The 13684-nt window shown below is 45.1% G+C and overlaps 1 protein-coding gene across 1 annotated transcript in view; it reads right to left on the bottom strand.

Annotated features, from left to right (window-relative positions):
• The window catches only part of SHMT1 (serine hydroxymethyltransferase 1), a 30723-nt gene that overhangs the window by 16415 nt on the left and 624 nt on the right, over window positions 1-13684 (bottom strand). The window contains exons 2-7 of the mRNA XM_079953884.1: window positions 8881-9071; window positions 6752-6897; window positions 5823-5938; window positions 4679-4839; window positions 2569-2650; window positions 223-435 (exon numbers count right to left, since the gene is read on the bottom strand). Coding sequence (XP_079810010.1) covers window positions 223-435; window positions 2569-2650; window positions 4679-4839; window positions 5823-5938; window positions 6752-6897; window positions 8881-8982 — 820 coding nt within the window. The 5' untranslated portion in view covers window positions 8983-9071. The remainder of the gene's footprint in view (window positions 1-222; window positions 436-2568; window positions 2651-4678; window positions 4840-5822; window positions 5939-6751; window positions 6898-8880; window positions 9072-13684) is intronic.

Genomic DNA, 13684 nt, shown 5'->3' with positions numbered 1-13684 from the left:
TAAGTCTTAGCAGCAACTTTCTCCCCATCACAATTAAGGTTGCCGGTGAATAAGCACTGAAGGAGTGTAAATAGCACCGGCAACTTTGGGCACTGCCCACCGGCATTTCGGCCCCCAACCACCCATTTCCTGACGCATGTGGCCCCCGACTGCCCACCCCTGTCTAAGTTCACCCCCTTCCTGGAGAAAAAATGGGCAATTGTTCTACACCGCAACCCTCACCTTTCCGGAAGAAAATCATGCCCGCCCGGCACCCCCGCAAGGTTTTGTGCGTCGTGGTCGAGACCACATCGCAGTGTTCGAAGGGGGACGGCACCACGCCAGCGGCTACCAAGCCACTGATGTGAGCCATGTCAGCCATCAAGTATGCCCCGTTCTCATCGGCAATCTTCCTCATGCGAGCGTAGTCCAGGTTCCGCGAATAGCAGCTGACCCCTAGGAAAGAAGAGACCACTTAGAACGCCCAGGACCAGCTAGGAAATAATCCAGAGGCGAGTGCCTTATTGAAACATGTCTTCTTCTTTTTTAAGTTTTTATTTATACTTTTTGTTATGTACGGAGTTGAATAGGATCCAAAAAGCAGCAGTCTGATTGGTCCTAGAACAATAGGATTCAGAATGCAGCAGTCTGATTGGTCCTAGAACAATAGGGTCCAGAATGCAGCAGTCTGATTGGTCTTAAAACAATGCAGCAGTATGATTGGTCTGCAGGAGCCGCCCAATCCAGCTCCAGGTAGAAGTGAATCCGCAACCTGATTGGCCTACAGGAGAATCCCAGAATTAGCTAATCACGTGCGACCCATTGTGTAAATAATGTATATAAAGCAGATATTTTGAGGAAACTTTCATTCCTCACTACTATGAGCTGAATAAAGAGCATGAAATCCACACGACTCTGAGTATATTTCACTTTTCACATTTATACATTTCATTAATTTTACCATCATTTTAACATTTCAAAGTTTGACTTCCTTAAATTTAATTTTTAATATCTTCTGCATATCCATTCAATTTGCTCATTTAATTATTTGCTTTAAATATAAACTCTTATGAGACTGTAGGTTATTACAATAATCCTGCCAATTTTTTATCTATTTGCAATTTATCTGTAAATATTCAATAAACCATTTCCATTCTTTTATAAAAAGTTTGTTATCTTGATTTCTTATTGGGACGGGAAACATGGAGGAAGATCTCTCTTCTCAATCACTATTTTCCAAACAGTGAAACGGAGCTTTAAAGGAAAATTGGAATATTTACAGCAGCAATAAATGTTTTCTAAATAATAGTTAAGATTTAGGCGTTTATATTTATACATATCTGTGGCAAACGCGTGATTAAATCAGAGCAATGCTATAAGAACCTTAAGCTGAAAGATCTTACCAGCAGTAACGACTGGTTTTCATTTATCACTAATAAAATGTAAAAAATGTCCATTTTTACTTAGTAATAATACCTATTCATTTTCATACAGCTTAATGCCTAAATAGGCTTTAAGCTGAAATGTATTGTATCAATTTGGTGTTAACTGTAGAATTTGGTTGCATTTTAAAAGAAGTCCAGGAAGAGGAAAAACAAGAATGAAATCTAAGCTTGAGACCGAAATAAAGAAAGAGCAATGGAAGCGCATGCAATCCATAGGTCCCACTGCCTTATGGAAACATAATGCTTTGTAGCATCTAGGTAAGAGAGGTTCAAGAATACCAGGTGCAGGCAGTAGAGACAGGGCTTTCTTAGTGGTGGCCCCTACCTAACTGAACCCTATTCCAAGAGATATACTGTTGGCTCCAGCAGTTCAGGATTCCAATAATTTTTATTTTATTTTTTAAATCTGCTTTTCTGGGCTTTTAATTAAAGGCAGTACTGTTTATCAGCCTTTGGCAACATGATGCCCTTCAGAAACCATTGGACTAGGACCTGCTGGCTGGGGCTGATAGTGGTTGGACTTCAACAACATCTGGAAGACCAGGTCGAGAAAGGTCATTGTATATAATAATAGCAGGGAATAATAATAATAATAATAATAATAATAATAATAATAATAATAATAATTTTATTTATACCACGCCCTTCCTGGTTCAGAAAACTGGGCTCAGGGCGGCTAACAACAAATTTAAAACACTTAATTGGTGCAACAAAAAACAGCATAAAATACAGTATAAAACGTGAATAACAATACATTCAGAATTCAAAAATCAATTTAGGGGGGAAATCCATCCAATAAACATTAGATGATCACCAGGGCTAGCTGGCTAAATTAGTCCTATGTGGGCCAGCAAGGAGATCAGGGGAGAATTAGCTGTGGGATCCCAGAATGGGTAATCTTCATAAATAAGGAAGGAAGGGGAATAAAAGATCAGGTTAAGTTCAAATTGAAAGCCAGGCGGAATAGCTCTGTCTTACAGGCCCTGCGGAAGGAGGTTAAATCCTGCAGGGCCCTGGTCTCATGGGACAGAGCATTTCACCAGGTTGGAGCCATCACTGAGAAGGCCCTGGGCCCTGGTGGAGTAGGGAGATTGTTGGCGATTACAGAACATTAGTAAGGGTACATCTCCACCAATCGTCTTACCTGCGATGATCAGCTTTGGGTGGAACAAGCGGGCATTCTCCTCCAGCCTGTCATAGTCGATGTAGCCAGTTTCAGGGTTGACCTGGTGAGAAGGAGGACCAAGAAGAACAGTTCAACAGGAGCAGCTCCTCCAGCTTCTGGTGTTGCCTGGGGGTGGGCACACTGCGGTAGACACCAGAAGAGGAGATTGGCAACAGAGACACCAGCAGGCATCAAGGAAGGGTCCAAGGAGAAAGTTCTCAAGCTTGCATCTACAAGGCGAGGGGCTGGCTCATGCTTGGTGCCTCACATCTCTCATTACTTTCTTAACCAGGTGGTTAAGAAAGCCCCACAGAGACTCCATCTCCTCAGAGTATTGCGAAAGAATGATGTCAATCAATATTTGATGATCTCCTTCTACCGGTCAACAATACTGCATCACGGTGTGGTACGCTGGTTTGACATCAACTGATAGGAAGTGCCTACAGAGGGTGGTGAATACAGCACAAGATATTATGGGCTGTCCCATGAATCCGCTGGATGAAATAGCGGAAGAACGTTGCCTCAGGAGAATGAGGAAAATTCTCAGGAATGATTCACACCCTGGCCGGCACTTTCTTGATCTCCTGCCCTCGGGCAGAAGATATAGAAGCATGATTAGTCGCACCAACAGGGTAAAGAACAGCTTCTATCCATGGGCTGTTCGTCTGCTGAATGAAAAGATAACAACAGGGCAACGAGGGGAATTAAGAGTAAGAGAGCTGAGTGGGGGATGCTCGTGTAATCTCACTGTATACAAGTTGTACAAGTGACAATAAAGTATTTCAATTTCAATTTCAATATTTCAATTTCAATTACACAACTACAAGCTGAATTGGCTACCAGGATACCGTGCTAAGAAAGAGCTGCAGCAAAGAAACTTCTGAACGCATTCTTAGGCAGCCAAGTGCTCAACCACCACACACTTAAAAATGGAAAGCGTAATGCTGGTGGGTCAACAAAAGAGGTTCAAATCCCCCAGAGACCTACTCCTCAATGAGAAAGGAAAGAAATCAAGAAAGAGATCAACAAAAGATAAGGAAAAGTGCAAGTATGAACAAGAAGAAGAAGATCTGCAGAAGGAGCATGGAAGAGATTTAAGAGCCTCGGACATAAGACTACCAGGTTGATGGACTAGATGGAATGAACAGTAAGGACTGACATAACCCGAGACCAGGAAAAAGGGACGTTGGATGAAAACTGGAAGAGTCTATAAAGAAAAGCTTTTATTTTGGGATCTAGTGTAAAATTAATGAATATTAGGGAAAATGTTGGAATGAAATTGTCTGGCTTTAGTAGAAATGATATAAGGAGTTATGTATAAATAAGCTTTAAGTTTTAAGTTTAAGGTATGTTAGAAGGATGTTGGAATGAAGCTATGTGGTTTTAGCAGTAATGTTATAAAGGAGTATTTAAAGATGGATTATTAACAGGTGAGAATGTAAAGTTATAATATATTAAGATAAATTATTAAGATAAAAGCAAAAATGGAAAGGATTTGCTGAAATAACTAATTGAACTAGAATACAAAAAAAGGGAGGTGTGAGGAGGTCAGGGAAACAAGTAAATGAAAGTCAAGATATGGAAAGGTTGATTTGTTTTTAATTGTCTTTACTTTTTTGTACTTTTTGTTTCTTTTTCTTTTCTTTTTTATTCTTGTAACTTTTTTGAAACTTTAATAAATATTATTTAAAAAAAAAAAAAGAGGTTCAAAGACTCTCTCAAGCCAAATCTGAAAAAATGTAGTATAAACACCAACAACTGGGAAACACTGGCCTGCGAGCGCTCCAGTTGGAGAACAGCCTTTGCCAAAGGCTGGGCTTTGAAGACACTCGAACTCAGGACGGAAGGAAGGCACCCTTGGCAAATCTACACCGTGATCAACTCCTGCCCGGAAACCTATGTCCCCACTGTGGAAGGACGTGTGGATCCAGAATTGGCCTCCACAGTCACTTACAGACCCACTGTTAAAACCGTGTTTATGGAAGACAACCTGACTCGACGACGAGGGATCGCCAAAGAAGAAGATGACCCAGCAAATCGCTGCATTCAGAAGAAGGACAGAGATCCTTCGGCAAGGAACACGGCTCACCTTGTAAGGCATGGACTCAAAGAAGATGGAGGTAGCCGAGATCTTCTTCTTGTCAGTCATGAAGCCGTGGGTCAGGTGGCCTCCATCTGGCAAATCCAAGCCCATGATCCTTCCGTGGGGCTCTACGAGGGCCGTGTATACTGCAAAGTTCGCTGGAGACCCTGAAAATGAGAAGGGGGCGGGGGAGAGAAAGCCTGAACATATCCTAGCATATGTTCTGAGGTCCAGCTCCGAGGGCCTTCTGGCGGTTCCCTCACTGCGAGAAGTGAGGTTACAGGGAACCAGGAAGAGGGCCTTCTCAGTGGTGGCGCCCGCCCTGTGGAACGCTCTCCCGTCAGATGTCAAGGAAATAAACAACTATCTGACTTTTAGAAGACATCTGAAGGCAGCCCTGTTTAGGGAAGTTTTTAATGTTTGATGTTTTATCATTACAGATAGGTAGCCGTGTTGGTCTGCCGTAGTCAAAACAAAAAATAAAAGAAATAAAATAAAAAAGAAATAAAAAAATTCCTTCCAGTAGCACCTTAGAGACCAACTAAGTTAGTTATTGGTATGAGCTTTCATGTCCATGCAGACTTCTTCAGATAGTTTTATCGTGTTTTTAATATTCTGTAGGGAGCCACCCAGAGTGGCTGGGGAAACCCAACCAGATGAGCGGGGTATGTATGTATAAATATATTATGATTATTATGATTATAGCATACTGCTTTCTAAATATAATGGGCTACAGTTCCCGTCAGCATGACCAATGATCGGGTTGATGGAGAACACTCCATTGGTTGTCCCTGCTCCAGATGTTTCTGCATCCCTCAACCATTGACTACTCTGGCTGGGACTGATAGGAATTGGGAACCCAGCAAATACATCCATGTACACACAGTGCTTTATAGAGGGAGAGGCCAGGCCTCTGGTCCAAGGAGCTTACAGCAGGCTTCCTCAATCTCGGCCCTCCAGATGTTTTCGGCCTACAACTCCCATGATCCCTAGCTAGCAGGACCAGTGGTCAGGGATGATGGGAATTGTAGTCTCAAAACATCTGGAGGGCCGAGGTTGAGGAAGCCTGGCTTACAGCTTTTATCACTAGGTTCCCACAGAGGAACCAGCCCTCTCCACAGTTAGATTACCAGTTGGATGAGAGGAATACCTGAGTAGGGCTGAACATTGACTCCCCACTTCTGTGGGTCCAGCCCGTAAGCCTCCAAGGCTCTTTTCTGACACAGCCTCTCCAGCTCATCCACAAACTCCGTCCCACCATAGTACCTAAAACAAGGAAGGAGAAGGGAAGTTTTGTGTGCGCATCTCTATTTTCATAACCGCAGCACCGGCTTATAATCTGTTCTCGCTGGAGATGCGTCATACGATTGGCAACAGACATAAACTGGGTGCCATGGGTTGGTTAAGAGCTGTTGAGAGCAAGGCAACGTCATCGCAACCCGTCATTGACTGGTTGGATGCAGAGGAATGGTGGGAAGAACCCGCCGAGGAACCCCCAAGGGACAAAGGCTCAGAGCCTGAAGACTGGTGGTGGGACAAGGAAGCGGAAGAAGAGGTAACAGGGCTTAGTGAGCTGGGGGAGTCTGTGGCAGAGGGAAGTGCAGAATCAGTGGCAGAAGCTGAAGCAGGGGAGGAGGGAGATCAAGAGGCTGAGAGGAGTCAAGCTGGTGAAGAATCATGGATGCCTCCCTCTCCTACTGTAAAAAGCTCCCTTGCCCCCCTCGTCTCCCGGAACAAGAAGAGGCATGAAAAAGGGTGGAGGAGAGCCTGGCTGCACACAGGCACAGTCTCAGATTGCTTGTGGAAAGCCCTGGGAAAGAGGGGACTCAGATGGCTGTGGAAAGGCAGGGAATTTCAGTCTCAGCAACCGATCTGTAGGGAAAGACCAGGGATGGGTTGCTGAGCTCCTTAGGCCTGAAACTCAGCCAGGTCTGTGCAGATTGTGTGATTTACTGCCGTCTCGCTCCTGACAACCTGTCACTGGAAGCCTTTATCAACAATGAGACACAGACAAATTTGCTTGGCATGGGGGGGAAAGGATCTCAGCCAGGCCGTGAGACCAAGTCCTCTGGCCCCTACCTTTGTCCTGGGTATCCCTCCGAATATTTGTTGTTCATGCAAGAGCCCAGGGCCTCCAGAACCGCCCGGCTGGCGAAGTTCTCCGACGCAATCAGCTCCAAGCCAAGCCGCTGCCGCCGCTTCTCTTTCTTGATGATGTCGTAGACCTTTGCACGAAGAAGAAATGGATACAGGGACAGAAGAAGCTGCCTTAGACCCAGTGAGACCCATTGGGCCACCGAGCTCAGTACTGTTGGCACTGACTGGAAGGGTCTCATGCAGGCAGTCTTTTCTCGCCCGGCCTAGAGGTGCCAGGGACCTCCAGCATGCACACCTTTTCCCCAAAGGTGGAAGGTAAAGATAAAGGGACCCCTGACCATTAGGTCCAGTCGCAGACGACTCTGTGGTTGCGGCGCTCATCTCGCTTTACTGGCCGAGGGAGCCGGCATACAGCTTCCGGGTCATGTGGCCAGCATGACTAAGCCGCTTCTGGAGAACCAGAGCAGCGCACGGAAACACCGTTTACCTTCCTGCCGGAGCAGTACCTATTTATCTACTTGCACTTTGACGGGCTTTCGAATTGCTAGGTTGGCAGGAGCAGGGACCGAGCAACGGGAGCTCACCCTGTTGCGGGGATTCGAACCGCCGACCTTCTGATCGGCAAGTCCTAGGCTCTGTAGTTTAACCCACAGCGCCAACCGCGTGTAGGAACACAGTAAAATGTCATGCTGTGAAACACGGACCACTTATAAACGCCATCTCCAACTCCTCGAACGATTCCATAAACAGTGTCTCTGAAAAAAGTTACACATCACTTGGGAAGACAGGCGAACTAATGCCAGTGTACTGGAAGAAGCAAAGATCACCAGTGTCGAAGCAATAATTCATCAACACCAACTTCGTTGGACTGGTCATGTTGTGCCAATGACTGATTATCGTCTTCCAAAGCAACTGCTCTATTCTGAACTTAAAAATGGAAAGCGTAATGCTGGTGGTCAAGAAAAGAGGTTTAAAGACTCTCTCAAGGCAAATCTAAAAAAATGTAGTATAAACACCGACAACTGGGAAAAAGTGGCCTGCGAGCGCTCCAATTGGAGCACAACCTTTACCAAAGGTGTCATGGGCTTTGAAGACACTCAAACTCAGGACAAAAGGGAGATACATGCTAAGAGGAAGGTACACTTGGCAAATCTCCACCGTGATCAACAATGACATTAACAGACGTTCTCAATATGAGAACAGGGCCTTTTCTGCCATGGCTCCCCTTTTTTGGAATGCTCTCCTCAGGGAGGCTCAGCTAGCACTGTAGTTCTATATCTTTAGGTGCCAGGCAAAAGCTTCCCTCTATAACCTGGCCTTAAACCATCTGTGGCCTTTTAGAAGTGGGTGGGAATGTTTTTAAGCCATTTCTTTTCCCTCTTGGTTTGAATGCATCTATGTGGGGTTTACTGTCTATTTGCTTGGTTGCAAGTCGCTTTGGGTTCCCCGGGGCTAGATAAAGAGACAAACTCTGAGTTTGCAGAAATGGCAAAATTGATGGCAATTATTAGAAGCCACTCAAATCACAGAATAATTAGAGAGTGGGATGGAGTGAAGGAATACATGAAAAAAATATGGTTCTGGAATTGAAATATTTATTTAGAATGTGTAAAACGTGCAGGGGTAAGCAAGAAAATAATAGAATCAATTGAATAATTATTAAATTATAACAACACAACAAGATGGAATGAGTAAAATATTGAGAACACACATGGGTGAAGGGGAGTGGGGGGTATATGGGAACCTATAATATCATTTGTAATATAATTTGTTAACTGCGTTGTATTTACATATAGCAAAGGGAAGCCTAGAGAAATTATATATATTTTAATTTAGGTAATCTATGTAATAGGCTTATGTTAGAAAATGAATATGGATTTTGAATTTGATGTTTGTAATGGTGGGAAAATCTGAAAGGGTTAAGCCGGCGCCAAGTGTAATTTTCTCAATGAACGTCACTGAGCCCGTAAAGGTCAATGACCTGCTGTCCCCTGGTTGCTCAAAACCATTGCCGACGAATGACAGCGGTCCCTGCCCTCCGGTTTCTTCCGCCAGAATCAATACTACCCTCTCCTGGTTGACGTCACTGTCCAAACAAGAAGCCCTCTTACCTCTGGGTCGTTGGTGTCTAGAGGTTCCATCACCATCTTGTTGTGAGAGATCCACTCCTCCTTAGTTATGGGGTTTCCATTTGCTTTGGGGAGGCTGGCCATGGCAGCAGAGGTCCGCAGCAGCCCAGAGAGAAAGAAGCCCAGAGGATTGGCCGGAGGGCAGGCAAAAGGGAGTCCCAAAACTTTGGAAGCTGAAATTGAGAAAGGTTAAGTGAGTTATCAGGCCTGTATACTCTGCTTTGTGGCCCTTAACAGAGCCACCAAGGAGGTTTATGATAATACAGTGGACACTCGGGTTGCGAATGTGATCCGTGCAGTATGCATGTTCGCAACCTGCAGCAGCACGTCTGCGCATGCGCGGGTTGTGATTCGGCGCTTCTGCGCATGCTCAAAGCGTGATTTAGCATTTCTGTGCATGTGCAACCGCCGAAACCTGGAAGTAACCCGTTCCGGTACTTCCAGGTTTCGGCAGTCCGTAACCCAAAAAAACCACAACCTGAAGCAGCTGTAACCCGAGCTATGACTGTATAGTGGTATTACAGTAGTACCTCGGGTTACAGATGCTTCAGGTTACAGACTCCGCTAACCCAGAAATAGTACCTCAGGTTAAGAACTTTGCTTCAGGAGGAGAACAGAAATCGTGTGGTGGCAGTGGGAGGCCCCATTAGCTAAAGTGGTACCTCAGATTAAGAACAGTTTCAGGTTAAGAATGAACCTCCGGAACGAATTAAGTTCTTAACCCGAGGTACCACTGTACCTTGGTTCTCAAACTTAATCCGTTCCTGAAGTCTGTTCCGCAACCAAAGCATTCCAAAACCAAGGCATGCTTTCCCATAGAAAGTAATGCAAAATGGATTAATCCGTTTCAGACTTTTTAAAAACAACCGCTAAAACGGCAATTGAACATGATTTTTACTGTTTGACAAGACCATTGATCCATAAAACGAAAGCAATAAATAATGTACTGCAGTCACACAATCATTCAATCGGTAGCTGAACTGGGTTTCCACACAGTCACAAAAACAAAACAAAAAAGCCGCAAAAACAAAAACGCAAAATAAATAGCAAAAACAGACAGACCTCAGCGTAAACTTCAAAATGGAAGCGCGGCACTCAAAACGGAAGCGTAACACTCAAAACGGAGCACGTTCGGCTTCCGAAAAATGTTCGCAAACCAGAACACTTGCTTCCGGGTTTGTAGTGTTTGGGTTCCAAGTTGTGTGAGTACCAAGGCGTTTGAGAACCAAGGTATCACTGTCAAATAAATACACTTGTAAATATACAGCCAGCGTAACAACAGAGATATTTAAAAACCACAAAAGCGTATTTAAAGATCGAAAAGCGACACCCTGCTCCACGGACCCATTCAAACAGGGGCTGGGAGCCTTTTCCAGACCAAGGGCCACATCCCCTTGCAGAGAGCCTTCTGGGGGCCGCTTGCAAGTGGTGGGCGGGGCAGAGGCAACAGTGGGCGGAGCAATGGAGCAAAGCACTTTCATACTACTTTAACAGGCATGGCTCCTCGCAAAGAATCCTGGGAGCTGCAGTTTACCCCTCGCAGAGCTATAATTCCCAGCACCCTTAGCAAGCTATAGTTCCCAGGGCTCTTTGTGGGGAAAGCCATGTGCTTTAAATGTACGGCGTGGCTACAGTGGACCCCTGCTTCTGAGCTTGGGAAGTGTGGAACAGGGCAGCCGCCCTGTCTGGAGCAAGACTGACAAGCCAGCCTGCCCAAGGCAACAGATGGTTCTCATCTGCTGACCTCCGTATGACTTGTTGGCAGGACTGGAGCCTTAAACAGGCGCAAACTGCAGCAGGAACAAAGCTCAGGCTGTCTTAACCGGGGAAACTCATCCCGAGTTATTCGTTAACTCCTCAAGGATAGCGAAAAGGCCGTGCGCAGCTAATTGGGCAACCGCAGGCCGCTCGCAATCGCTAAACAGCTAAAGTCCATTTTGAAATACTGCCTAGCGTCCAAGATTGTCCTGGGCATCAGAGGGGCCAGAGCTAAGAATGTCTGCCTTTAAAAACTTCTAACCCAGCATTTTAGGGGTTGGGCTACGTGACCCTCGTTCAGGGTTCAAAATTAGCAGGGTGCCAGGAGCATTTTGCGCCTAAAGATTCTCCATTTGTGAGCACTTCAAAAAGTCTGGGTGCTATTTTCTGCGCCTGGCTGACACTCAAGGATTACTGAAACGTATGTGCTTCGAAGCCTCGAAGTATATGTTAAGGACAGACAATACAGTGGTACCTCGGGTTACATACGCTTCAGGTTACATACGCTTCAGGTTACAGACTCTGCTAACCCAGAAATAGTGCTTCAGGTTAAGAACTTTGCTTCAGGATGAGAACAGAAATCGTGCGGTGGCGGCACAGCAGCAGCGGGAGGCCCCATTAGCTAGTGGTGCTTCAGGTTAAGAACAGTTTCAGGTTAAGAACGGACCTCCAGAATGAATTAAGTACTTAACCCGAGGTACCACTGTATGTTAAGGAGTTTAATAATAGAGGGTAGAGGGCCTTGATAACTGAAGCATAGTACCAATAATTTCATTATCAGCACCAAATCAAACATGTGTTAACCATTTCTGATAAAAACGTGATGTTAACAACGTGTCTCATATGTGAATTGCGTATTGGTTCATGCTTATAAAAATAATAAAGTGTTGCCGACCCCCACCCTCCGTGGCAACTAAACCAGGGGTCGGCAAGGCTTACCTGGCATAAGCCATATCACTACCACGGAGATCCTCCGTGGGCCAGACCAGCGATTTCCGCGACACCGGAAAGCGCGTCTGCGCATGCCCAGATGCCGAAAATCATGATTTCCAGCACCGCGGACATGCACAGGTGCGATTTCAGGTGTCTGGGCATGTGCAGAAGCGATTTCCGGAGCCGTGGAAGAGAGACCCCGCACCATGCTGGGTTGGTTTAGCGCAGCACACAGGGACTCGCTGAGCAGGCAGTTCGGTTTGGGGGCAGCTCATGGGCTGGTTTAGCAACCCTCATGGTCCGCTTCTGGCCCATGGCCTTAGGTTGCCGACCTCTGAACTAGACATTCTGTTTTGGCACCCACAACCCAGGTCCCAGAAGCCATCTGGCTCCTAGCTTTTCTATCCCAGTTTCTAACACTGCCCTCGTGGCCCCTTCCAACTTTATGATTCTTTCTCTCTATATGACTCCCATGAGCATCAACTTCAGAACTTCATGAAAAGTTACTACATAGTTCCAACATAATTTGGGGGCCACTTTACATACCTTTCGTACCCCAAAAGCACCTCTGTGTAAGAAACAACACAATAGCCACACATTCATAGGCGTCTTTTTATTTGTGCTTTATTCTGCTGAAAGCTATGCACCCGTCCTCTCCCAAGCTGAAACAGGCAGCTTAGCAAGATTCGTTAAAACCAGGGGCTAAGAAAACCTCAGCCAATTAATTGTGTTTCCTTGTTGATTAATTCACTAATTACATTTACCTAAGGGTAAAAACAAACACTCTGAAGGAGGCGCTCCCTGTTTTTAGATGATGTAAACATGCAAGAGAGAAAAAGTGGGGAATGCTTGTTATAAAAACAATGTCCTGCCACCTACAGTTTGTACTTTGTATTCATTATAATATTTCTGGTTAAGATGTGTACACTTTTTTTAAAAAAAAAAGTTGAATCAGTTACCTAATCCAGTTTATTTACTTAAGTCTATTTAAATTCTATTGCACATCCACAGGGCTCTGGGTGACTAACAATACAACTGGAACAAAGTCATAAAATGCCAATGGGACAATAAAAATACAATATAAACAACAATTGAAACCATTTCAGATTGCAGCCTGAGTGAAAGGCCTGAGTGATCAACCACATTTTAGCCTCTAAAAACTATCAGCGCAGGCACCAAGTAGATTTCAAGGGCCATGAAATTCCAAGGATTAGATGCCACAGCAGAAAGGACCTTCCCTCCTGGCCTGATGTTCAGTTTCTGGTGGTGAGACACCATGGAGATTCTCTCACCCTTTAACTCCCAGGTAGGGACATACTTGGGAGAGGCTCTCGCTCAGTTTTTTAGGTCCCAAGTGGTTCAGGGCTTTGCAAGTCATTTGCAAACCCTTGACTTTGGACTGAAACAGTATTGGCAGCTGAAGTATATTTTAATAGCTGGAATAACATCGCTCTGGCTGGTGGCCTCGTGCAAGACAGCTCACTGTGGGCAAGCTATCCATACAGTATTCAGGAATTGGTCATAGCAGCTGAACCAGCCAGTGTTGAGGAAAAGAACTCAGTTTAATCATTAAATTTTTCGGCCCTTATTTAAAAGGGGTAAGCAGCAGCTTGACTGCCCGCCCGCTGTTGGCACTAAAAATGAGCTGGTTGGCATATTCCAGAAAGACGAGGGGCAGATCCGCAACATACTTTTACAGCACACCCAACACGCTTCAAAGCACAAGACGTTCCCCCCAAAATCCAGGGACCTGCTGTTTGTTACGGGTGATGGGAACTGCAGTGAGGGGAGAACTACAGTTCCCAGGATTCCTTGGGGGAAGCCATGGGTGCACTTTATATGTATGGGGTGGCTCTGCGCTTAGGACTGCAATCCTATAACACTTAGTCATGAGTAAGTTTCTGGCTTTCGAGGAACATCTACAAATAAAGATGGTTATCCCTGCACTTTTATGGCACATTTTTGATGATCGGCATGTTAATTATTATTAATTGTGTTTATATCCTCTCCCCGTTTTTCTCACACAAGTCTGTGATGTTGCCGGTAACATATCAAATATAGCAAAGTGTAACAACACTCAGAACTGTGCTGGATT

This window comes from Podarcis cretensis, assembly GCF_951804945.1.
Source record: "Podarcis cretensis genome assembly, chromosome: 14".
NCBI lineage: Eukaryota > Metazoa > Chordata > Lepidosauria > Squamata > Lacertidae > Podarcis > Podarcis cretensis.
This window is presented reverse-complemented; position numbering and strand designations above follow the sequence as displayed.